The sequence below is a fragment of the Oncorhynchus mykiss genome, chromosome 16 (genome assembly GCF_057628025.1).
Source record: "Oncorhynchus mykiss isolate SJ-2025 chromosome 16, ASM5762802v1, whole genome shotgun sequence".
Classification (NCBI taxonomy): domain Eukaryota; kingdom Metazoa; phylum Chordata; class Actinopteri; order Salmoniformes; family Salmonidae; genus Oncorhynchus; species Oncorhynchus mykiss.
In genome coordinates, this window is record NC_143037.1 from 44,918,040 (window position 1) to 44,945,936 (window position 27,897).

Consider the following 27,897-nt stretch of genomic DNA (forward strand, 5'->3'; position numbering starts at 1 on the left):
TACTCAGTGCACACTAATAAAATGTTTGGATATTGAATATAGAAAGAAATACATAACTTGTCTACAGACCGTATTTGAGCTTCTATCATCTAGTTGCTATAGCGACAGCTGCCTGTCATATAGATCTGGTCTCTATACGAGCCTGGTTACTGTTTAACCTCTCCACCCACATTTGCCCAGATTAGGAAAATCAATAAGATAACAGCTAGGAGTACCTACCTACCTACGGCTGGGGCCTTACCTTGCATCAACACTCCCTTTCTCACTATAACGCAGGCGGGCGCTAACTTCCATATTTGAAATCCTAGAACTTTAGGAATACAGGAGAAAAAGAAAGACACATTTGAAAGAAACAGGGGGAGGAGAGAGATGGTCAATGTAAACTCACAAGTCAGTACAAGCATGGAGATTCCATTCGCTGATGGTGAGTACACAGTTTCGTTTATCATCTCACGGTTTCGGTGCGTTATGGTGGAGCTCACACCAGCTGTTGACTTTGTTTAAACTGTGGTTGGCAATACACACTGCAGAGGGCTTCTCTTCTGGCAGGCAGGTCCATTCAATGTAGAAAATATCGTCGTCATTTTTGTCTGTGTTTTTGACACGACCGCAATCAAGGAGGTGTGGAGACGATGGGAAGGTTGTTAAAAAGGGCCCCACAATAAGCTGAGACTGACAGATGAGACTCCATTCAGACTGATATGAACCTGGGAAGTCAAAGCTTTGAAGAGTTGAATAATACGATTTAAGGTCCAATATAGGCAGTGGGTAGTATTTGATGAATGGAAAAGACAGAGTCAGAGTGAATCAGGATGGAATCAGGATAGTAGAAAGGTGTGACGAAGTGAGGCCTGAAACGCTGGGCTTTCACCTGAAAAACACATGGGAACCACCTGAGTAAAACTGGAAAAGCATCCAACCACATCAGCAACCTCTGATCCAATTACACTAAAGTTGCCAAAACATGCCTTTTCAGGAGTGTACTGTGTAAATAGCTTGGGGTTGGTTTTCATTATGTCATTCACCACACATGGTATGATTTACATATGAGTCTGGGAGATGTAAAACTCCCCAACCAAACTAGGGATATTAGTCGTCCTAAGAAGGGCACACTAGAGTAGCGTCATTGTTTATTCAAAACTGTTGGGTTCTTTCTGGTTTTATTATACTGTATATCTTTATACTATGTTTCTTTGTGCAGACATACAAATGCTGCAAATCACAATGTCACAAGGTCACTCCTCCTAATTTGAGGTAGTGCTGACATAATGTCTCATGCATATCAGGAGACTTAATAATACTGACAGTAGTACGTCACAGCCATGACCTGCAGTTATGAGTTCTTGTCCCTGGTGGACATTACCTGGGCTGCACCTTATTCCCTTACAGCAGTGTCTTAAACTCCCATCATGTTTGCAAAACATGTTTTGTTTTTTAAAAATCTTGTCTTATCATCCCGGTGAATTATAATGGCAGGGACAAGTAAATCAACATTTCATTTTGAATAGATTTGGTAGATAGTTTTTCATGGTTTTGACCTCCCCACATTCTAATTGGAAGAAGTGTCAACTCTAAGATCGCCTAGACTAGAAAGGTAACGTGAAACTTGGGCTGTGACGATAATGGAATTTTGGGGTAATGATGAATTGTCATGCAAATTAACAGTTTTTTGGGCATAATTGTCTTCTTTTTAAAAATATTTTGAGCTTGTAATGCATCATAATGCATATTTGAAAGACATACCTACTGAACACAACAACGACATACAGTAAGTACTTCATTAATACAACACAGCTTTGGTTACACCCGTCTCAAAAAAGAATAGTTTTCACCGCTTGGAACCTTTGGAAAGGAGGCTTCTCCACCCAACCGTGCCATTCTGCTCGTAAAATGATTACCAACTTCATGTAAAAATGAAAAACTGCTATTGGTTAAACTATAAATACTTGAATATAAAGTTTAAACCCCACTTCTCCTAAAATGAACGTATTAAGACGATTACGATGACTATTATACAATAATTGCGCCAGCCCTACTACAAACACATTCGCATATAGCAGCTGTTTAGCTGGTTAAACAATGGTTAGCAATATGTTGGCAAAAATGTATGTCCAAGTCAAGAGGTACTGCATCATGAAGGGGCCTCGGCCTACAGTCTGGATTCAGACCTGCAGTACCAGTCACACGTTTGGACACACTTTCTCATTCAAGGGTTTTTCTTTATTTTGACTATTTTCTACATTGTAGAATATTAGTGAAGACATCAAAACTATGAAATAACACATATGGAATCAAGTAGTAACCAAAAAAAGTGTTCAACGAATGAAAACACACTACCATTCAAAAGTTCGGGGCCACATAGAAATGTCCTTGTTTTTGAAAGAAAAGCACATTTTTTTGTCCATTAAAATACAATCAAACTGTTCAGGAATACAGTGTAGACATTGTTAATGTTGTAAATGACTATTATAGCTGGAAACGGCAGATTTTTAATGGAATATCTACATAGGCGTACAGAGGCCCATTATCAGCAACCATCACTCCAGTGTTCCAATGGCACGTTGTGTTAGCTAATCCAAGTTTATAATTTTAAAAGGCTAATTGATCATTAGAAAACCCTTTTGCAATTATGTTAGCACAGCTGAAAACTGTTGTGCTAAATTAAAGAAGCAATTATATTGGCCTTCTTTAGACTAGTTGAGTATCTGGAGCATCATCATTTGTGGGTTTGATGACATGCTCAAAATGGTCAGACTCAAATAACTTTCTTCTGAAACTCATCAGTCTATTCTAGTTTTGAGAAATTAAGTCTATTCCATGCGAGAAATTGCCAAGAAACTGAAGATCTCATGCACGCTGTGTACTACTCCCTTCACAGAACAGGGCAAAGTGGCTCTAACCAGAATAGAAAGAGGAGTGGGAGGCCCCGGTGCACAACTGAGCAAGAGGACAAATACATTAGAGTGTCTAGTTTAAGAAACAGATGCCTCACCAGTCCTCAACTGACAGCTTCATTAAATCGTACCCGCAAAACATCAGTCTCAACGTCAACAGTGAAGAGGTGACTCCGGGATGCTGGCCTTCTAGTCAGAGTTGCAAAGAAAAAGTCATATCTCAGACTGGCCAATGAAAATAAAATATTAAGATGGGCAAAAGAACACAGACACTGGACAGAGGAAGATTGGAAAAAGTGTTGTGGACAAACCTACTGTAAATTTGAGGTGTTCGGATCACTAAGAAGAACATTCATGAGACACAGAAAAAATGAAAATATGCTGGAGGAGTGCTTGACGCCATCTGTCAAGCATGATGGAAGAAATGTGATGGTCTGGGGGTGCTTTCGTGGTGATAAAGTGGGAGATTTGCACAGGGTAAAAGGGATCTCGAAGAAGGAAGGCTATCACTCCAGTTTGCAAAGCCATGCCATACCCTGTGAACGGCATTTAATTGGAGCCAATTTCCTCCTACAACAGGACAATGACTCAAAGCACAGCTCCAAACTATGCAAGAACTATTTAGGGAAGAAGCAGTCAGCTGGTATTCTGTCTATAATGGAGTGGCGAGCACAGTCACCGGATCTCAATCCTATTGAACTGTTGTGGGAGCAGCTTGACCGTATGGTACGTAAGAAGTGCCCATCAAGACAATCCAAGTTGTGGGACGTGCTTCAGGAAGCATGGGGTGAAATCTCTTCAGAGTACGTCAACAAATTGACAACTAGAATGCCAAAGGTCTGCAAGGCTGTAATTGCTGCAAATGGAGGATTCTTTGACGAAAGCAAAGTTTGAGAGACACAATTATTATTTCAATTAAAAATCATTATTTCTAACCTTGTCAACATCTTGACTATATTTCCTATTCATTTTACAACTCATTTCATGTATGTTTTTATGGAAAACAAGGACATTTATAAGTGACCCCAAACTTTTGAACGGTAGTATATATTCTAAATAAATCACTGGCCGTGTCACCAGCAAAGCACCCCCACACAATCACACCTCCTCCTCCATGCTTCACGGTGGGAAACACACATGCGACGATCATCTGTTCACCTACTCTGCATCTCACAAAGACAAGGCGGTTGGAATCAAACATTTCAAATTTGGACTCATCAGACCAAAGGACAGATTTCCACTGGCCTAATGTCCATTGCTCATGTTTACTGGCCCATGCAAGTATCTTCTTCTTATTGGTGTCCTTTAATAGTGGTTTCTTTGCAGCAATTCAACCTGATTCACAGTCTCCTCTGAATAGTTGATGTTGAGCTGCATCTGTTACTTGAACTCCACGAAGAAGTTATTTGGGCTTCAATTTCTGAGGCTGGAACTTCTAATGAACTTATCCTCCTTTAGTTAACTAAGCAAGTCAGTTAAGAACAAATTTCTATTTACAATGACGGCCTACCCCGGTCAAACCCAGATGACGCTGGGCCAATGGTGTGCCGCCTTATGGAATACCCAATCATGGACAGATGTGATTCAGCCTGGATTCAAACCAGGGACTGTAGAGATGCCTTTTGCACTGAGATGCAGTGCCTTAGACTGCTGCGCCACTCAGGAGTCCAGTTGTTATGACTGCACTTGAAGACTGCACTTGAAGACTGCACTTGAAGACTGCACTTGAAGAAACATTTAAATGTCTTGAACTGTTCCACATTGACTGAACTTCATGTCTGAAGGTAATGATGAACTGTCGTTTCTCTTTGCTTATTTGAGCTGTTCTTGCCATAATATGGACTTGGTCTTTTACCAAATACGGCTATCTTCTGTATACCACCCGTACCATGTCACAACACAACTGATTGGCTCAAACGCATTGAGAAGGAAATTACACAAATTCACTTTTATCAAGGCACACCTGTTAATTGAAATGGACTCAAGGTGACTACCTCATGAAGCTGGTTGAGAGAATGCCAAGAGTGTGCAAAGGTGTCATCAAGGCAAAGAGTGGCTACTTTGAATAATTTTGTTTTAACACTTTTTTGGTTACTACATGATTCCATGTGTGTTATTTCATAGTTTTGATGTCTTCACTATTATTTTACAATGTAGAAAATAGTAGGTGTGTCCAAACCTTTGACTGGTACTGTATAACTTATTTGTATTGCTTTTAATCTTTTTAAATGAATATCTTATTAACACTTTGTTCTAGCTAGCTATTTGTGTAGGTAGCTATCAAGTAAACCCAATGATAATAGTTGCCGATAATACATTGCCGTCTGAAAGTATTCATACCCCTTGACTTATTTCACATTTTGTTGTGCTACAGCCTGAATTCAAAATGGATTCAATATATTTATTTTGTGACCCATCAACACACAATAAAATGACAAATTAAATCTTTATTTAACTAGGCAAGCCAGTTAAGAACAAATTATTATTTACAATGACAGGCTACCGGGAACAGTGGGTTAACTGCCTTGCTCAGGGGCAGAAGGACAGATTTTTACCTTGTCAGCTTGGCGATTCAATCCGGCAACCTTTTGGTTACTGGCCCAACACTCTAACCACTAGGTCAACTGCCACCCTGACCTGTTTATAGAAACGTTAGCAAATTTTTTGAAAATGAAATACCAAAATATCTCAATAACATAAGTATTCAAACCCCTGAGTCAATACATGTGAGAATAACCTTTGGCAGCGATTATAGCTTTGAGTCTTTCTGGATGAATCTCTAAAATCTTTACATACCTGGACTGTAAAATATTTAGGAACATTCAATGTCATCTTGGTAAGCAACTCCAGTGTATGTTTGGTTATGTCTTTAAGGTTATTGTCCTGCTGAAAGGTGAATTTGTCTCCCAGTGTCTGTTGGAAAGCAGACTGAACCAGGTTTCCCTCTATAATTTTGCATGTGCTTAGCTCTATTCCGTTTCTTTTCATCAAAAACAAAACTCTGTAGTCCTTGCCAATGACAAGTATACTCATAACATGATGCAACCACCACCATGCTTGAAACTATGAAGAGTAGTACTCAGTGATGTGTTGTGTTGGATTTGCCCCAAACATAATGCTTTGTATTCAGGACATAACGTATATTTCTTTGCCACATTTTTTGCATTTTTACTTTAGTGCCTTATTGTAAACAGGATGCTTGTTTTGGAATATTTTTATTCTGTGCAGACTTCCTTCTTTTCATTCTGTCATTTATGTTAGTATTATTGAGTGCCATTAAACTCTAACTGTAACTGTTTTAAAGTCACCAATGGCCTCATGGTGAAATCCCTGAGTGGTTTCGTTCTTCTTCTTTGAAATTCACTGCTCGACTGAGGTACCTTACATATAAGCGTATGTGTGGGGTACAGAAATGAGGTAGTAATTCAAAAATCAAGTTAAGGCCTTCTGAGTGGCACAGTGGTCTAATGCACTGCACTGCAGTGCTAGCTGTGCCATTAGAGATCCTGGTTCAAGTCCAGGCTCTGTCGCAGCAGACCGTGACTTGGAGACCCACGGGGCGGTGCACAGTTGGCCCACCATCGTCCGGGTTAGGGGAGGGTTTGGCCTGCAGGGATGTTCTGTCCATTGGGCACTCGTGACTCCTGTGGCAGGCGGGGTGCGGTTGCCAGTGTTTCCTCCGACACATTGGTGCAGCTGGTTTTCAAGTTAAGCGGGCATCATATCAAGAAGCTTGGCTGGGTTGTGTTTTGGAGAACTATGGCTCTCGACCTTCGCCTCTCCTGAGTTTGTACGGGAGTTGCAGCAATGAGACAAGACTTTAACTACCAATTGGATACCGCGAAATTGGGTCAAAAAAATGTTTCAATAAAAAAATAAAAATCAAGCGTTAAATCCTATTATGGCACAGAGTGAGTCCATGCAACTTATTATGTGACTTGTTAAGCAAATGTTTCATTCAGTGCGATACATCTCCTTCGCATAGAGTTAATCAAACTGTTGATTGTGGCCTGTGGAATGTTGTTCCTCTCCTCTGCAATGGCTGTGCGAAGTTGCTGGATATTGGCAGGAACTGGAACACACTGTCCTAAACGTCAACCCAGAGCATCCCAAACATGCTCAATGGGTGACATGTCTGGTGAGAATGCAAGCCATGGAAGAACTAGGACATTTTTAGCTTCCATGAATTGTGTACATATCCTTGCGACATGGGGTTGTGCATGATCACGCTGAAACATGAGTTGATGGAGGTGGATGAATGGCACAACAATGGGCCTCACGATCTTGTCATGTTATCTCTGTGCATTCAAATTGCCATCGATAAAAATGGAATTATGTTCATTGTCCGTAACTTATGCCTGCCCATACCATAACCCCACTTCCACAATGGGGCACTCTGTTCACAATGTTGACATCAGCAAAACGCTCACCCATACGCCTGCCATCTGCCTGATACAGATGAAACCGGTTCATCTGTGAAGAGCACCATTCTCTAGCGTGACAGTGGCCATCGAAGGTGAGCATTTGCCCACTGAAGTCGGTTATGACGCCAAACTGCAGTCAGATCAAGACCCTGGTCAGAATGATGAGCACGCAGATGAGCTTCCCTGAGACTGTTTCAGACAGTTTGTGCAGAAATCTTTCGGTTGTGCAAACCCACAGTTTCATCAGCTGCCCGGCTGGCTGGTCTCAGACGATCCCACAGGTGAAGAAGCCAGATGTGGAGGTCCTGGGCTGGCATGGTTACACGTGGTCTGCGGTTGTGAGGCCGATTGGATGTACTGTCAAATTATCTAAAATGACATTGGAGGCGGCTTATGGTAGAGAAATGAACATTCAATTATCTGGAAAGAGCTCTGGTGGACATTCCTGCAGTCAGCATGCCAATTGCACACCTCAAAACTTGAGACATCTGTGGCATTATGTTGTGTGACAAAACTGCACATTTATAGTGGCCTTTTATTTCCCCCAGCACAAGGCTCATCTGTGTAATGTGCTGGGGAAAATAAAAGGCCACTATAAATGTGCAGTTTTGTACTGCACATTTATAGTGGCCTTTTATTTTCCCCAGCACAAGGCTCACCTGTGTAATGATCATGCTGTTTAATCAACTTCTTGATATGCCACACCTGTCAGGTGGAAGGGTTACCTTGGCAATGAAGAAATGCTCACTAACAAGGATATAAACAAATTTGTGCACCATATTTGAGAGGATTAAGCTTTTTGTGTATATGGAACAATTCTGGGATCTTTTCTTTCAGCACATGAAACACGGGACCAACACTTTACATGTTGCATTTATATTTTTATTCAGTATATTTAGGCTTGCCATAACAAAGGGGTTGAATTCTTATTGACTCAAGACATTTCAGCTTTTCATTTTTAATTCATTTGTAAAAATGTCGACAAAACAATTCTACTTTGACATTATGGGGTATTGTGTGTAGGCCAATGATACAAAATCTACATTTAATCCATTTTAAATTCAGGCTGTAACAAAATGTGGAAAAAGTCAATAATAATATATACTGTATAGATTCACGGACCCCCAGCAGTACCTCGACCCCTGGTTGAATACCCCTACCTTACAGTATACAGTTCATTACTTTTGACCAGAGTTAGTGCACTATATAGGGAATAGGGTGCCAAATCAGAAGCAATATCAGCCATCCTGGGATGTGACCTTTGACAATAACATCCGTTTTTCTGGACTTGGACAGGAGAGATCTGCCATTTGAGATGGAAGGCTATGCCATTATTTATTAACAGTTTATTACACACATAGAGTAAATACAACAATGCTAAAAGCAGTGCAATGATCAAACCGAGAAGTGAATCTACATAGATGTTCCTGTTTTGAACTGAGTTAAGGAGATACGTCTGTAATATCTGTGATATGTCTGCGTCTCTATGGGGTTGGACAGAGCCAGTCCCTCCTCAACAGTATCAACACTATAAACAATTATCAACAGCCACATAACAATAATAAACAGCTAAGATGGAGGGTTTTCTTGTCATTTATGAACCCTCCTCTCAAACCGATTGTACTGCTGCCTGAGGCAACAAGCCACCATACGTTCAGTGTAAAATTCAACTGTATATTTCACTTAGCTTCAGGTCATATATATTGAGATGAATTGCTCAACCGTCACAACTTGGACAAACTACTACTGTCGCTCTGATGCTTGCAGAATCAGTTGGCAAATGTAAACACAACAAAAGCCATAGAACAGCCCTTCAGCGAACTGATCTGTTTACCCACAATGCTGAATGACTTTGTGGTGGGCTCTGATTGGCTGAACCAGTCAACTTCCTGCCCTATCAGTGACAGGACAAGAATGAACTAAAGCAACTCAAGTAACCTCAAACAGGCCAGCCCTCTCATTTGTTAACATATAATTAAAGTTAGTGGAATGTAATTTAATTCACCTTTCTATTGCCTAGGACTGAGTGCAATCTAAAATTTCTGTATGTTTACTGTCAGTCAGAATGTAATTTTAAAAAATATATGTATTTAACCTTTATTTAATCAGGTTTGGTGTACGGGCCATATATACAGTACGACCCATATACACCTTGTTGTCTGCTAGGAGGCAGTGCTTGTGAATGCTGATAGTGTCAATCACTTCAGTTTACATTAGTACATACTGTCATCAATCAAAATGAAAACAAATCCCTCTAACAAGAATGACAGGATGTGAATGAAGGGTTTTTGGAAAGAGACACTGGGCACAACACAGTTCTAAAGTGGAGAGAGTTTTCTAATCTGGAGCAGTAGACGTATGCTTTAGGTCACAGACAGACAAATCCTGTTTCTCTCTATTCATCATCTCAAAACCATCTCATTCGTCATTCTTCAGCTATTTCATGACAGCTCTCTATGCTTGGACAGGCTACATGCTTGAACTTTTCCTCGCCATGTACACTACCGTTCAAAAGTTCGGGGTCACTTTGAAATTTCCTTGTTTTTTGATAGAAAAGCACATTTCTTGTCCATTAAGATAACATCAAATTGATAAGAAATACAGTGTAGATATTGTTAATGTTGTAAATGACTATTGTAGCTGGAAACGGCAGATTTTTTATGGAATATCTACATTGGCCTATAGAGGCCCATTATCAGCAACCATCACTCCTGTGTTCTAATGGCACGTTGTGTTAGCTAATCCAATTTTATAATTTTAAAAGGGTAATTGATCATTAGAAAACTATTTTGCAATTATGTTATCACAACTGTAAACTGTTGTGCTGTTAAAGAAGCAATAAAACGGGCCTTCTTTAGACTATTTGAGTATCTGGAGCATCAGCATTTGTGGGTTCGATTACAGGCTCAAAATGGCCAGAAGCAAATAACTTTCTTCTGAAACTCATCAGTCTATTCTTGTTCTGAGAAATGAAGGCTATTATGAGAGAAGTTGCCAAGAAACTGAAGATCTCATACAATGCTGTGTACTACTCCCTTCACAGAACAGAGCAAACTGGCCCTAACCAGAATAGAAAGAGGAGTGGGAGACCCCAATGCACAACTGAGCAAGAGGACAAATACATTAGAGTGTCTAGTTTGAGAAACAGATACCTCACAAGTTCTCAACTGGCAGATTCATTAAATAGTACCCGCAAAACACCAGTCTCAACGTCAACAGTGAAGAAGCGACTCCAGGATGCTGGCCTTCTAGACAGAGTTACAAAGAAAAAGTCATATCTCAGACTGGCCAATAAAAATAAAAGATTAAGATGGACAAAAGAACACAGACACTTGTGTCAAGTGTCAGTTGTGCAGGCATGAGGACGGAGTCAGGAGCAGGACACAGAACTGAGTAAAATAACGTACTTTACTCTGAAAAATAATCAGCCAATAAATCCATGCAGGGATAACAAACCCTAACACAAAAGACTAACACAAAACCAGGAACAATCACGCACAAAACATAATGAGAACCAGAGGGTTAAATAGGTAAATAATTATAACATAATGAGAACCAGGTAAGTACAATCAAGACATAACAAATGGAAAAAGAAACGTGGATCGGTGGCAGCTAGAAAACCGGTGACGACGACCGCCGAACGCCGCCTAAACAAGGAGAGGCACCAACTTCGGCGGAAGTCGTGACAACTGAACAGAGGAACTCTGACTAGAAGGCCAGCATCCCAGTCGCCTCTTCACTGTTGACGTTGAGACTGATGTTATTTCAAAGGACAAAAAAAAAACTTGCTTTTCTTTCAAAAACAAGGACATTTCTAAGTGACCCCAAACTTTTGAACAGTGGTGCGTGCATTAGTTTTATTTATCCTTTATTTTTAACCATAGAAGTCAAATTGAGACTGGCATTTCTTTTTCAAGATCTGGGCTCAACTCATATACTAAGTTAACATGGTCTAAATGTTTTTCTTTCTTTAGGTTATTTTACATTTATTAAACAAAATTAGTCTCATTGAGATTAACAATCTCTTTCACAAGAGAGACCTCGCCAAAATAGCAGCACACAAAATTACAGACACATCTACATTTAGATGTGTGTGTGTGTTAGTGTTAAAGCCAGGTAAGCAGATCTCCCCATTAGCAGTGTGCATGGATGGGGGTATTACACTCCAATCAAATCTCATTGTGCCAGGCATTATAAGATTAGCCCCCCCCCCCCCCCCCCCCCCCCCCCCCCCACACACACAGACTTTTCAAAAAAGTTTTCAAAAAAGTTTTCTTTCCTTGTCAGGACATTTGGGTGAATTGTTAGGACACTGGGGTCCTGATATGGTAGAAAAACAAGTACACACACACGCACGCACGCACACACATACACACACACACACACACTGGGTAAGTGGCTTAGCTTATGGCCCTACATCCCCACCGGCTACAGCCCCATAGCTTCCGTCCCTCACAAACAAACTCCCACACACACTCTTTCACCCTCACTCTGCTCGTGTAGGGCCGGGCAGGGCCTGGGTGAGCACTGTAGTGTGCTCCCAGTGAGAGGGGAGAGAGAGGCTGATTGGTCTACAGTCTCGTCACTGGGCCTGGTCACTGTCAGGGCTCAGCTATCCACAGTCAGGAGGATGTATGGAGAGAAGCATGGAACACTACATGGTCACCTCACCACTCCAGGTACAGTCAGGAACACATGTAACAGACAAGTATTCTGTAGTTCTAGAACTGTTGTGCTATGACTGTAGTACTGTAGCACTATAACCTTCCGACTACAACCGCTCAACAGATATTGACCATATGACCTGTTACACATACTTGTACATAGCTGATGGCTACAGTGAGAGGAATTTAATCAGTGTGTACGGTAGATTAACTCCACCACACAACAAGCAACTTGGCTGTTTGTTTACGTTTCAAACCATGGGACTGTGTTCCAAGAGCAGTCGAAGTAAAGCTGCGGACGGATTGCTCACAGAACGAAGATCCGTGTCGTTCGTTAGTTGAATTAACACATTCTGACTTAATCATTTTGGCTGTGTATGAAAATGGAGACATTATTATAGGTCAGTAGTTATTGATGTGGTGATACCATATTGGTCATGTAAAAGGTAAAGTTATACAGTGTATTATTGTTGTTGTGTATCATTTTACCTTCTATGTTGAGATTATTCATAAAAAATTGGGAAAACTGCCGATTAACTAATTTGCTCTAAAAGCTGAACGTCCCCCGCAAAGTTGTCTTCTTGGGCAACTATCACCTACAAAAATAATGGGATACTGAATCCTTTGTCCACAAGGTGGCACTGCAACCCAGTGATTCCATTCTCTATTATACAGGTCAGTCTGTGACATCTACCTCATCATTAGGCCTTCTCATCATTAGGCCTCCTCTTTCAACTCCCAATAAAGTTGAACTGTTCATCAAGCTCAGTCAGTAGAATATAGGTGAAAGGGTGATGAACTGTCATAATGGGGCCAATTAGTTTGTTTGAATGTTGAGTTTATGAAAGAGGCACCAATGTCAGTTGCTGTCTAGCTTCTGATGCTATTTAGGTATTTGTTCATTTTAAAACAATTCTTGTGAAGATGAAGGATAAGGTTGAAATCCTTCTCTTATAGTATCTTGTGTTTTCTTCCCGATCATGAGGTCAAATGACTATTGATTGGTTGATGACAGAAGAAAGAACCTATTACAGCAGACAGAGATAACCGGTCACGGCAGCCGTGTGCTGACAGATAGGATTGGGCTAGGAAGAGGCCAAATGAATTCTCAGCAAAACAGCGGTTAATGATTAAAGGGCTTTATCAAGACACTGCAATTGATTTACGTGGAGCATCGCGCTAAATGTTTATTGATGCAATTGTTTACTTATTTAGTGTACAGACATGGGGCTACTTGAGTTTTCCTCTCGCATGGTGGAAAAAACAACTAGTGGTGGATGTGTAAGAATATATTCCAATGGTGGTCTGTTTTAGTTTTGAAGGTTTTGCGTGTAGACGGTAGACTACATTTTACATGTCAAATCCTTGACTGTTGAAAGTTATCTACAAACAGAGTGAAGAAGTTTCATAACTTCACCTTTAATGTTTTATTTTGTAGAGAATATTGCTTTAACAAATGACTTATGATTACCTAGTGGAAGTCTAAACCTTACTTTTACAAGAATATGAGTCTCTTGTCTCTTGTCTCTTTAGAGATTTCCAGTGACAAACAAATAGGATTTCTCTGTGGCAAATTGGAGTGTGGGACTGTGAGCAAGGAATAATCTTCCTCAATTTCTAGCTCATTTTAAGCTCTATTTGCAAATGTGTTTATTGCCCAATACTATTGGGGTTATGGGGGCTGAGCAAAATTAGATCCTAGTAGTTTATCATTACCTTAAGAACAAACAGTCATGGGTCAGGACTATGACAACTTTTCAGTTGTTTTTCGTATGAAGATGTATGCATTTTCACTTTTTCTTGATGTTTCCTCCTCTGTACTTGAATCAATGATAAAGCTCTGGGCCAAATTATACACGTTCAAATCTCTGAAGTTGACCATTGGTGCCACAATCATAACTCTCTGTGGTTCTCTGCTCCAACCTGAGGTGGCAGACTAAAAATAAAGGCACATTGAAAAGAGTAACATGTTCCTACTGTGTAGGCCTCTGGGAGTCTACTACCACTGCAAGTTTGAGTTTCAGTGTTGCTCAATGCATTTGCACAAAATTGTTTTGAGTCAAAAAAAAAAAAAAAAAAAAAAATTCACCTCAGCATATCTGGAAAAATGAAATGTTTATTTTCTGATGTACGTTTTAACAAACAAGTCACAAGAGGTATAAGTGTTGGTCAGTGCTAGCTAAAACAGAGGGGAGGAGAATCAAGTCAACAACGTCACCTTCACTTGTAAACACAACATTTCAATTGTATCATCAACACTAAAGCAACCACTAAAACACCAAATATAAGAATAATTTCAACCAATGTCAACATGAAGACATGCAGTCAACTATTTTCCAACAGTACAGACAGTGATAATCCCACTGGTCAGCCAAAGGGGCTTGTAGTTGCACAAGATGTGTGATTTGCAGATAGTTATCATCTATTGACAAGGTCTTCGCCTGCCATGACACTATTACTACTCACATGGTATCTCCTACATCTAACAGACAGAGGCAGCGCAGGCTCAACACTGGCCTAAAATATGCTGCTACGAGCACATTGCCTCCTTGTTCTCGCTCTTCTTATCAATATCTACAGCACTGTATCGTACACACATCAAAAACACTTACATTTTCCCTGCGCTTGAAGCTCTCCTAAAAATAATATGTTCCCATATAGAGTATATTCCAAATATCATTGACTCTTGGTTTCCCCCCGGCTGATACCTCCAGTTATTTGTTTTTTTATCCTCACTAGCTCTTTCCATTGGGATCGGACGTGTGGAATGAAAAAGAGTCATTCAGTGGAAGGTACAAATAGGCAGTGGTTAACAAATGGAGTTTGGTCAGTGGTCGGACTATTCAGATTCCTATTCAGAAGACAGACAGGACTTTGTTCACAAACTGGAGTTTGAAGTTAGTTTCAAAGGGGAGAATTACACTGGTGTTACATCAGGGCTCTCCGGCAGTCAGTCCTTTGACTTTTAGCCCCTGGGCTGTTTGGGCGATTGATTATAAGACTGAGCGACTGATTATAAGACTGACAGGACAGGACTTCCATAGACACGTCATAGACAGATGAACAGGGCTACTTCATATGCGTGTGACGAGGACTGCCTGTGTCAAAAGGGAGCGTGAGGGAACACGTTATGTCATGTTAACCCTTCATTAAAAAAAAATTACAAATGGAATAACCTCGTTGAAAAAAAAATTCTGTGTGTTTCACAGAAATAAATGACTTGTCTAGAAGAAATTTCACTTTGAGCGTTTATATGGACTGCATGTTACTGCTAAAGATCTAGTCTCCTGACTTTTGTGTTAGGGTCGTTGCCGGTGCAGGTTAAAACAGGTTAAAGTGAACTGGTTAAATCAGCAGGCTTCTCTGATTACTCTGTGATAAGATACTCACAGGAGGCTCCTTCGGCTGCTCTATGATAACCTCTGCCCATCCCATCGTTGCCGTTTCTGTGCCGTGGGAATGTACGACATACAGGTTAACAGGAACTAATGTTAAACATACGACCTCATATAATAGCACTCTCCATATTTGAAAAAGCATGACAGATCATATAGTTACTAAGATGATAAATGATCATTGGCGATTATATTTAGTGTTAGCAGCATGTGAATCACATGAAAATGACATTTCCAGAACTCCCAACATTTAGTTAAAAATCTCCCATTTGCACAACATGAGATAAATGATCATTAGTAAAATACTGAAAGTTACTAAAACGTAGACAAGTTATGTCAGTTTAAGGTGAGGATCCAAAAAGTAGCTATCAGTATCTTTCTATACCCGAAGAGTCTGTCACTGCCCGAGTGTGAATAAGAAAACCTTAACCTTGCAGATTACACTTTATAGAGCAGTATATGACTGTTCTTGGACGAGTTCACAGAAAATTAAGATGGGAGCTGGTGATAATAAAGACATTTAATGGCTAAGGAGATAAGATTTCTTCTAAGTGACTCATTCCCCTCATTCCGTCACACAGATTTCCCTCTCGCTACCTTCTGGTTCTTCACGATCATTACTGCCGTGGTGATTGAGCAAATATGGCCACTTGAGGGGCGTTCTAACAGTCTTTTGTAGTGGCCCAAATGGCACCCTATTCCCTTGTGCACTACTTTTGACTAGAGCTCTATGGGCCTTGGCCAAGAGTAGTGCACTGTATAGGGAATAGAGGGCTGTTTGGGAACTCAGCCGAAGTGCTTCATGATCATTCCTGCAGTGGTGCTCAAGCAAACATGAACAAATATGGGCACTTGAGGGGTGTTCCACTAGAGTCTGTGTCTACCAAAGATGTGGAGAAGTAATCAATTGTAATGACCTCTGTTCAGACTTACTTGTATGATATACACCTAGCAGCTCTGGCGAGGCCCTAGATTAGTCGCATGTTCTATTTGACCACCTCGTGTCATCCGTTGATAAAACAATTTGTGGCAGGCTACACATCTTCCTATCTCAAGCTCAAAGAAGTGTGAAGATTCTTCAGTGACATTTTCTTTGTGATTCTAAAATCGCTGTTCATCCATCTGACCGGTTGTAGTGGACAATCAAATTCTAACATTTTCACTTGATCTTCTCTACACTCTCAGGCGGGATCACTGTGACCGACTTAACCACAGGAATGTTTTGATTCGGGAGGAGATTTTACTTGCTGAATCCTATATATGCTCTGGGTGGGTGGTTATCAACTTCACCAGCCTGCGTTTTACTGCTCTGAGGTCTCGGTGAACCCAAGATCATTGACCTATCGCTTTGTACTGGCACCTTCCTTCTTCAAATACAACACTGCTGTTTACCATGTCACATTTACTTACACAGTGGGGCCAGCTTATTTGCGTATTCTGCAACATTTCATTTTTCTAAAATCAGTTGCTTTATATAAGTGTTGACTGTATTAGACCTTTAAAGATGATGTCGTCTTATGAACTTATGATACACTTTCGAGTATTATAATACTTTTCTCGCAGCGCATTCTGTTCTCAAATTCTTGTTAAGCCACTTTAGTTTGGTAAATCCTGCTGAAAGCTTTCTAATACGGTGCTTGCTTTCCCCAAAATGAACCCGTTATGGCTTGAGACTCGTATCCCAATCTGGTCCTAAAAACATAGGATCCTACCAAATCAAATCAAAATGTTATTGGTCACAAATAACCATTTTTCCTCATCAATCTACACACAATAACCCATAATGACAAAGCAAAAACAGGTTTTCTGGAAATGTTTGCAAATGTATTAAATATAAAAACAAAAATACATTATTTTATAAGCACACAGCCAAGACAACGCAGGCGTGGCTTCGGGACAAGTCTCTGAATGTCCTTGAGTGGCCCAGCTAGGGGCCAGAGTTGAACCCGATTGAACATCTCTGAAGAGACCTGAAAATAGCGGTGCAGCGACACTCCCCGTCCAACCTGACAGAGCTTGAGAGGATCCGCACAGAAGAATTGGAGAAACTCACCAAATATAGGTGTGCCAAGCTTATAGCGTCATACCCAAGAAGAATCGAGGCTGTAATCGCAGCCAAAGGTGCTACAACAATGTACTGAGTAAAGGGTCTGAATACTTATGTAAATGTGTTATTTCAGTTTCTTATTTAGAATACATGACATTTTTATAAAAACCTGTTTTTGCTTTTTCATAATGGGGTTTTTGTGTGTAGATTGATGAGCGGAAAAAATAATTTCATCTATTTTAGAATTAGGCTGTAACATAACAAAATGTGGAAAAAGTCAAGGGGTATGAATACTTTCCGAATGCACTGTATATATATGCACGTGTGTGTGTGTGTGTGTGTGTGTGTGTGTGTGTGTGTGTGTGTGTGTGTGTGTGTGTGTGTGTGTGTGTGTGTGTGTGATGGGATGGGATGTGTAGACATGATGGACAGTATGTGGATAGAATATGTAGTATATCTGAAGAATACATGGATAGAATAATATATGTACAGCAATAGTTGAATAGGATGGCCTTGACTAGAATACAGTATATACAAATGAAATGGGTACAACAGTATGTAAACATTATTAAAGTGACCAGTGTTCTATTATTAAAGTGACCAGAGTTCCAAGTCTATGTACATAGGCAGCAGCCTCTAAGGTGCAGGGTTGAGTAACCGGGTGGTAGCCGGCTAGTGACCGTGACTGAAGTTCAGGGCAGGGTACTGGGCGGATGCCGGATAGTGGTGACAAACCAATGACATTAGTGACCAAATAGCGCTCTAAAAAGCATTACATTTGACCATAAGTTTCTTTGAACAAAAAAAGTTTCGGAAGAGTTGGGTCACACTACTTTGTTATGTGCGTATAGAATTTTGTGAAACAATTAACTCTTTAACATAAAGGCAAAAAAAAAAATCCAGCAATAATTATTTATCTGTTTTAATATGCAAGAATAAAGTAAGATTTACCAGAGACATATTACATGTGGACGTACAGTGCCAGTCAAAAGTTTGGACACACCAACTCATTCAAGGGGTTTTCTTTATTTTTTACTATTTTCTACATTGTTGAATAAAAAAAAGTGTTAAACAAATCAAAATATATTTGATATTTGAGATTCTTCAAAGTAGACACACTTTGCCTTGATGACAGCTTTGCACACTCTTGGCATTCTCTCATTCAGCTTCATGAGGCACCTGGAATGCATTTCAATTAACAGGTGTGATTGTTAAAAGTTCATTTGTGAAATTTCTTTCCTTCTTAATGCGTTTGAGCCAATCAGTTGTGTTGTGACAAGGTAGGGGTGGTATACAGAAGAAGGTATTTGGTAAAAGACCAAGTTCATATCATGGAAAGAACAGCTCAAATAAGCTAATAGAAACAACAGTCCATCATTACTTTAAGACATGAAGGTCAGTCAATACGGAAAATTTCAAGAACTTTGAACGTTTCTTCAAGTGCAGTTGCAAAAACCATCAAGCGCTATGATGAAAATGTCTCTCATGAGGAACGACACAGGAAAGGAAAAATCAGAGTTACCTCTGCTGCAGAGGACAAGTTCATTAGAGTTACCAGCCTCCGAAATTGCAGCCCAAATAAATGCTTCACAGAGTTCAAGTAACAGACACATCTCAACATCAACTGTTCAGAGGACACTGCGTGAATCAGGCCTTCATGGTCAAATTGCTGCAAAGAAACTTCTACTAAAGGACACCAATAATAAGAAGAGACTTGCTTGGGCCAAGAAACACGAGCAATGGACATTAGACCGGTGGAAATCTGTCCTTTGGTCTGATGAGTCCAAATTTTAGATTTTTGGTTCCAACCGCTGTGTCTTTGTGAGACGCAGAGTTGGTGAACGGATGATCTCTGCATGTGTGGTCCCACCGTGAAGCATGGAGGAGGTGTGATGGTGTTGGGGTTCTTGGCTGGTGACACTGTTGGTGATTTATTTAGAATTCAAGGCACACTTAACCAACATGGCTACCACAGCATTCTGCAGTGATATGCCATCCCATCTGGTTTGCGCTTAGTGGGACTATCATTTGTTTTTCAACAGGACAATGACCCAACACACCAAGCTGTGTAAGGACTATTTGACCAAAAAGGAGAGTGATGGAGTGCTGCATCAGATGACCTGGCCTCCACAATCCACTGACCTCTACCCAATTGAGATGGTTTGGGATGAGTTGGACTGCAGAGTGAAGGAAATGCAGCCAACAAGTACTCAGCATATATGGGAACTGCTTCAAGACTGTTGGAAAAGTATTTCAGGTGAAGCTGGTTGAGAGAATGCCAAGAGTGTGAAACACTGTCATCAAGGCAAAGGGTGGCTACTTTCAAGAATTTAAAATATAAAATATATTGTTGAGCTGCACCTCTCTTCACTTTGAGTATAGATTTGATTAAAACATCTAGCTAAAAGGCTAAATAATCTGTATGCTCTCAGATTGCAATAAGAATTCATATGAAAAGATGCCCTTTGGTGCCCTGATGAAGGAGTTGGCTAAGAGTGCTTTGGCCTACAATTTGAGCTTCCAATTCTTTGGTCAAAGACATTTAGTTATCTGATGGTTTTAAATGGCAGGAAACAACAAGAGGTGATTTCAAGCAAGTAAAGCACAATGATTTGGCTGAGATTCAACATTCATTTTATGTCTCTCTTGATATAATTGTTGATCCATTACTGACAGCAACGTGGAAAGAGAAAGAGGGAAAGAGAGATAGAGCGAGAGAAAGAGAGAGAGAGATGTGAAAAAGAGTGAGAGATCCAATTTATGTTTGAGAGAAAAACAACCATGATTCTCCAATAGAGAAGGAGTCTAGTTAAACATCAACCAGACTTCCACCCCACCCCTCCTGGGAGCCTGGGAGGAAGCTCCTCCTGTCAGTCTGACCCAGGCTTCTCATGGCCTCCTCCTCCAGAGCTCTGGAGGAGAGACTGTCCCCATAGCATAGGGGTATCTCTTTTTACTTTTAGGAGGAGGAGCCTGGCCAAATAATCGGGGGGAGGGGGGGTGGGGGGGGGGAGTGAGGAGGGAAGGCACTTAGCTTCATGGACAAGTATTTTTGATCAACTGTCAGGTAGCTGAGAGGGAATTTGTTTGTCCAAAGCACTGGTAGACATGGACATGGCAGACTATAGTGACGCCCTGGACCCAGCCTACACCACATTGGAATTTGAAAACATGCAAGTGCTCTCCATGGGCACAGGTGAGTCAGAGTCATACGTTGCCTGGTTGAACTTTGAGACTTTTGGCTACTAAACATTTGGACAGAGGGTTTAAGTTGATGTCATCAAAAGTAGCTGTCATTTGTCCAATCTTGTATTGGATGCAAAAGGATGAGAATGTGCTTTTCTGATAATATGATCACCTTTTGTTGCAATAGTAAAACATTCAGAGGTTTTGCACAATACACCCAATGCATCTGGATGATTTGGTGGTGAAACAACTGTTTGGTAGAGAATGACCTTATCCTGTTGTAACTTGTAGACTGTGTATTTGACCTAAAATAGAGTTACAACAACTAGATATTCATTATATGATTTATGTTCCCACGCATTTCAAGGTCCATACAATAAGAAAAAGCATTTCTCAGAGTTCTTTGACAGCATGATAGCTTTTTTGAAAGTGAAACATTGGCCTTTCTAGTCTCCCATGACATTCGGCTGTGAACTTGATTCTGAAATGAAACAATTTCGTCTGAGGAAGAAAAGGCAATGACCATTGAAAGACAATCGAATTGCATGGCCAATATCATCTTTGTTATTCCTTACTCATTGTACTGGCTTATACACATAAATATTCAGATTTTTAATGATACGTAAACAGCATACAGTACATTGTATATGTGTAGTTTATTTCAACAATAAATGTTTTTACTAGTATAATTACAGCTTTACTACACAGGTATAACTGTGAGTAACTCAATGTAAAGTGTTGGCAGAAACCTTCCATACTGTATGATTGATTGAACCAGTCATCTCATTGATGACTTTGAGGGAGGGTGTGAGACTGCCTGTCTCCACTGATTGCATTTCCAGAGGTAATCAAGCCTGGATCAGTTACTGTTTACCTTGACTGGGATTTCAGCTACTACTCAGATAGACAGTGAATACTACTGTAATAGACCGTAGCTTGATGATAGTCGTATTAGCCCATTTGATCAACAAGCAATGACACTGACCGTAATGCAATCACTTGATGCCGGTTGTTCTCACCTTTTAAATTAAACTAATCAAAGTATCTGTTTGCTTTGAAAATATGTTAAGTTAATGACTGAATATAATATTCTGTCATTATATTGACCAATTACTGAGAGAGAGCTAAGAGTCTAAACACGTTTTAGGGCAAACATTCTGCTAAAAGTAACAAATATTTCAGCATCACATAACATTTCCTTTCTAACTCTGTTGAACTAGTCACTTCACACCATCCATCCCTATACTCACAGGCTAACTTCCAAAAAGTTCCAAGCTGTGAATGATTTAATTCAGTCATCAAAAATGTCTAGTAACTACTTATCCCACTGCACACATACATATCCTCTTCCCTAAGTCAAACATTGGTGACCCAAAGACCTCCTGACCCGAAGAGGAAGACTGGATTGATATAGCACTTTTCCACAGCTCAAAATGCTTTACATAGTCTAGCACCCACAATATCGCTCTGTCTGTTGTTTCAGACTCCTCACCGGCTGAGAGTGCCAACATGAACACAGCCAACCACCTCGGTGTGGTCGCCCTGTGTGCCATATGTGGGGACAGGGCCACGGGAAAGCACTACGGGGCCTCCAGCTGTGACGGCTGCAAAGGTTTTTTCCGCCGGAGTGTTCGCAAAAACCACATGTACTCATGCAGGTGAGGATCCGGCTTATAGTACATTATACGCAAGGGCAAACAACAGAACCACCATATTCCGGTCCATTTTGCAAGAATAATGACAAAGTTGCAATTGCTGATTTATGCCTCTAGAGCCCGAGATAACAACAAAAGAATGACTAAAACAGACGGTTGCAATAATGACGCTGGCATATTCAACAACAGCGCTCTCTCTACTGCAACACAATTCATCTAAAGCATTCTTTCTAACTTCCTTCTCTAGGTTCAACAGACAGTGCATTGTGGACAAAGACAAAAGGAATCAATGCAGATACTGTCGATTGAAGAAGTGCTTTCGAGCTGGCATGAAAAAAGAAGGTATACAATTCATTCAACTTCATTCAAATGGTAATTTACAAGAGTGAAAGAGTGAAAAAATGATTGAAATGATTGAGGCCTATGTGGTCATATTGTGGTAGTACGTATTATGCTCAGTCTCTACTTTTTGTACAAGAACGTGATGAAACTAGCAGTGATTATTTCAAAATCTCTGGTAAAGGATATCCTAGAACTAGAACGTCCCATTTTTATCAGCCAGTCCCTATCATAGCATTGTAGAGCCAAGCAGAGCCATTGGGCAGAGCCACTGCTCATGAGGTATGTTGCAAGAGCCAGGAGACCAGCACTTTGTTAATGTTGACTCCATGATGCACTAAAGTCTATGACCAGCTTATGCTGAGCAAACAGTTCTGTGGGGGAATTATAGCCACACATACTGATAAACACATCAACCTTGGGAGACTTTTGTCTCCCTCGAAAGTCAATGCTAATATGAGTCAATGATAATATCCCCATAATAATTGTTAATGAGTGTCAGATAATATTGTATGCACCGTTTATTATGAAAAGAATGGCATATTTGAGTTGTATGACTTTGAAGGTTTGTCATGTTGAGTCAGAATGACAGTATGGGGAGTGCTTTGACTGTACAGTTTCTGGTGAATAATAGACAATCAAGGATCTGTTCTCTCCTGATAGCTACGGTTTGTTTGTTTCTCAGCTGTACAGAACGAAAGAGACAGAATCAGCACCAGAAGATCTAGCTATGAAGACAGCAGTTTACCATCTATCAATGCACTCATCCAGGCAGATGTACTCTCAAGACAGGTAAGGCCCATGGATATGGCTATTTTGATCGAAATCATTGTAAGCATTTTAAAGTAATTTTAAATTGCCCCAGAATGGGTAAAAAAAAAAAAACATTGTATTGAAAGGAATGGAATTGAATTTATTCTGGTTAAATAAGTGGTGTTGATAATTTGTCTATGAATAGGGCACACATGTATTTATTATTATTGTGTGTGTGTGTGTGTGTGTGTGTGTGTGTGTGTGTGTGTGTGTGTGTGTGTGTGTGTGTGTGTGTGTGTGTGTGTGTGTGTGTGTGTGTGTGTGTGTGTGTGTGTAGATATCCTCACCTGGGCCCATACTGAATGGTGACATCAGGACGAAAAAGATAGCGACCATCACAGATGTGTGTGAATCAATGAAACAGCAGCTGCTGGTGCTGGTAGAATGGGCCAAGTACATCCCTGCCTTCTGTGATCTGCCTCTGGATGACCAGGTAAGACATTGCACTAGACTTTACAGTGTCTAGTGGACTGGACTAAACTAGGTTGGACTAAACCATACTACTCTTATTCTGGGGTATTGCACTTTATGGGCCATTTTGTCTTGGACTAAAAAGCCTGCAATATAGGGCAGGAAACCAGTCTGATAGATAATTCAACTATTTTATTAAACTTATATTTAACCAAGCAAGTCAATTAAGCACAACAGTTATATTTACAATGGAGGCTTAGCAAGAAGCAAAGGGCCTCCTGTGGGGATGGGGGCTGGGATTTAAATAAAAAAAAAAATGATGTTGGAGTATTATTGTCATTCCTAAAAAGAACAACTTAAAGCTATGTGTCCAGGGAATATACATCTCTCCAATCAGCATCTTGAGGAGGGAGTGCTGCTGCTGTTTTTAAAGACCTCCGAATCCAAAGAAGGGGTTAATGTATTTGAATTTGAATCACCAGTTAGAATATGATGAGCTGGTTTGAAAGTTCTATCCGTGCTCAGAACCATTCCAGAATCATTAACACTGTGATGACCAGGGCTTGGTAACTGATTTGCTGAAATTGAATTAGTGAGGGATCCAACAGGTGTATCTTCACACACTTACTTGACTCTGGTCAGCTCTTCAGTGACCTAAAAGGTGGTGGGAAAGATTTCCTTGTTTAATGGTTAGGTATAAGTGTCATAAGAGGTATAATATTTCCAGGGTTGGGTAGGTTACTTTCTAAATGTAATCCTTTACATGTACTAGTTATGTGTCCAAATTTGTAATCAGCAATGTCATCTGATTACTGTGAGTTACTTTTGATTACTTTCCCCTTAAGAGGCATTAGAAGAAGACAAAAGGGATCCATCAAACTGTGAAATTATTCTTCCTAAACATAATTACAGGGCTCTTCTGTATGACTCCCTGCTGGTAAAGGTTCAATACAAAAATCTCAAATAAATCAAATGCATTTGGTGTGTCTTCATAGTGGACTCGCTCAGGTGGAACAAACTACAACTTTTTTCAATGCTGAATTGAATGTAATTGAGAAAACATAATGTCTTTTTTTCCACAAACATCCTTTCTGAATTTAAAAGTAATCCAAGAAGTAATCATCTAGTTTTTAAAAACGTATTTGTCATCTGATTACAATATTTTTGCTGGTAACCTCTGATTACAGTAAGCTATTTTGTAATCAGATGACATGTAATAAGTTACTCCCCAACCCTGAATATTTCCCATGTCTTATCAAATACATGGTTTCATAGAAAAGACAGTTAACATGGAGACTAGCATGTATGCTGGTAAGAGGTGTTTTGCTGCAAGACAGTTTCAAGGTTAAAGCTAATAATGAAATGACTTTTCTTTGTTTCAGGTGGCATTGCTACGAGCTCATGCTGGAGAGCATCTTCTGCTTGGAGTTGCAAAGAGGTCTATGTTGTACAAGGACCTCCTGCTATTAGGTAAAGTCAAGATAACATCTTAGCTACAGTACATCACATATGTCATATAACAGATTAGTTATAATTGTCAGAATAGTTTATGATAGCAATAATAGGATACTTGTTTGGGGGGGTCATCAAACACAGAGTGATCCTACCCTACAAGACAGTTATTTTTTCTGTTCTTTATAGGAAATGACCACATTATTCCCCGGAACTGCCCCGAGTTGGAAGTGATCCGGGTAGCAGTTAGGATTCTGGACGAGCTAGTGCAGTCCTTCCAGGAGCACCAGATAGACGACAATGAATACGCTTGTTTGAAAGCCATTGTTTTCTTCGATCCAGGTACTACATGAAACACAACATCACTTTTAAAATAAACAGACTATCATTCGAGGGCAGTAACTTTTGTGTTTAAAAATAAAAATGATTTTACCCGTGAGTAACAAAACTATTGACTAGAAATGGTTGTTCTACGAGCAATATGACCAAGCAGTGAGTGACCAAGCTATTGACCAAACACCTACTCTCTCCTGCTCCAGATGCCAAAGGTCTGAGTGACCCCAGTAAGATCAAGCGGATGCGTTACCAGATTCAGGTCAGCCTAGAGGACTACATCAACGACCGGCAGTATGACTCCCGGGGGCGCTTTGGAGAACTGCTCCTGCTGCTGCCCACACTACAGAGCATCACCTGGCAGATGATTGAACAGATACAGTTTGTCAAGCTATTTGGGATGGCCAAGATTGACAACCTGCTCCAAGAGATGCTCTTAGGAGGTTAGCCTTCTTGATATTGTTACTGAGAAACAACAATTCTAAATGTATGGCCAAAGGTAATGCCAAAATAATTGAGTACAAACAAGTTTCCAGGAGTTCTACTGTCTAAAGAAGTGTACACTCTTCAATAGGATAACATGCTAGTTAGTTATCATACTGTACTACCAATGGACAGTGTCACAGTGAATGAGGAAACTAACTGTTTGTGTGATTTTTGCATGTTTTGTGGTTTCCCTCAGGTTCTGCTAACGAGACAACTCACACACCTCACTCTCTGCATCCACATCTGGTTCAGGAACACCTCAGCAACAATGTCATTGTGGCCAGCAACATGGCTACTCCCATCCATAACGTCCAAATCTGTGAGTATCAATAACTACATATGCCCGACTTTAAATGTCCTACTCTGAGGGCAGGTTCCCCAAAAACAGATTAAGCCTAGTCCTGGATTCAAAAGCACTGAAAGTTGTGTCTGGGACACCGACCACAAAATGTACCTAAAAATGCCTGTGATTCTCAACCAACGATGGGCTCAGTGGCATCAATCCACTCCCATTTGCAACAGTCAGGTAGTTGGAAGGACAAACAAGCTATGCAGAATAATCCACTAAATTCTTCAGAGAGACTAATCAGGCTTACTTTGTCAAAGAAAACGTCTGTTATTTTTTTCTTAACATTTTTAATGCCCTCAGAAATTTCACAAAAGTGCTTATTCCTTGTCTGGAAAAAAAAAAGTTTTCTTTCCAAGTAATGTCATGCCACAAGGTAAATATGCCGCTTTGTTGTGTACCCAACTGACTGCGTAGTTCAGTGTTATTCCTCCACTAACTGATTATTTCTGGTTTGTTGCAGCCACTCCTGAAACTCCAATTCCCTCTCCTCCCACAGCCTCCAGTTCAGAACACTATAAGATGGCTCAAGGGGTTATAGCCACCGTGCCCAAGCAAACTAGCTCCGTCCCGCAGCCAACCATCACCAAACAAGAAGCCATCTAACACAGAACTGGACCCCACAAACCCCGTCCAACAAAGCATTCACAATTTCATAATCTTCGCTTAGTATCTCTATTTCTTTATACATACTCAGTATATAGATGAAAAACAATTCATATGTGAGAAACACTTATTCTCAACAAATCTCAGGAGTGTACTGTACAGTTGGGATACATTAGTCAACTAACCCCCACCAGAGGTACATAAGCCCAATAATATTATTACATGTACAATGTAGTATCAAGCAGACAAGAGATGAGAAATGACATTGTCATGTTTTTAAATAATATAATAATGTGACAGACATAGCTATATAATAGGTAGTCAATTGGTTCAGAATTATTATTATTTTTTACTTTTTCAAGTTCTATTCAACTTGCTGTATGACAGGTTTGTGTTTCATTGTCCCTGTCTAATATGGTTTAATATGTCCCTGTCTATATGTTCTAAAAATCGCTATTTAGTTCTGTAGTAACGTGCTTAAATGTTTGAATGTTTGCTTCTCGGTCCATTTAATGCTGTATACTTTCTGTGGAGCCACCTCATAAAAGCTTAAGACAATCACAGGTTGAGGAACTCAATTTGAAATAAATGCATAGCATTGGTGTTTAGATATAACAAATATTTGCAGTTTTACTGTAAAGACATGTTAGCGTATTTTGTTTGACTATAGAATCCTTTTGTGTCATGGTATTATAACTACTAAATTACAGAATAAACTGTGCCTTTCATTCAATACTGCCTTACACTGGAAAGATGGGCAATATGGTTCACCTTACAATGTGAAGATGAATAAAATGTCAATGTTTATTTTTAAATCACTTTGCACTGCCCCTTATTTAAATTACA

The 27,897-nt window shown here is 40.1% G+C and overlaps 1 protein-coding gene across 7 annotated transcripts; it reads left to right on the forward strand.

The window, feature by feature from the left end:
• The first annotated feature begins 70 nt into the window (after window positions 1–70).
• On the forward strand, window positions 71–27,866 carry LOC110492032 (hepatocyte nuclear factor 4-alpha). 7 transcript variants are annotated; one of them, XM_090202861.1, is made up of 10 exons: window positions 71–424; window positions 22,094–22,268; window positions 22,513–22,607; window positions 23,290–23,396; window positions 23,695–23,850; window positions 25,211–25,298; window positions 25,470–25,622; window positions 25,820–26,056; window positions 26,296–26,418; window positions 26,909–27,866. In XM_090202861.1, exons 1-10 carry the CDS (start codon window positions 370–372, stop codon window positions 27,049–27,051), a joined length of 1,332 nt encoding a protein of 443 aa, XP_090058987.1. In that variant the 5' UTR covers window positions 71–369; the 3' UTR covers window positions 27,052–27,866. The 7 variants fall into 7 exon arrangements, with proteins under 7 accessions (XP_090058987.1, XP_021421669.1, XP_090058988.1 ...); XM_021565994.3 differs by having other exon boundaries at window positions 239–424; window positions 22,513–22,637; XM_090202862.1 differs by having other exon boundaries at window positions 240–424; window positions 26,945–27,866.
• The last annotated feature ends 31 nt before the right edge of the window (window positions 27,867–27,897 follow it).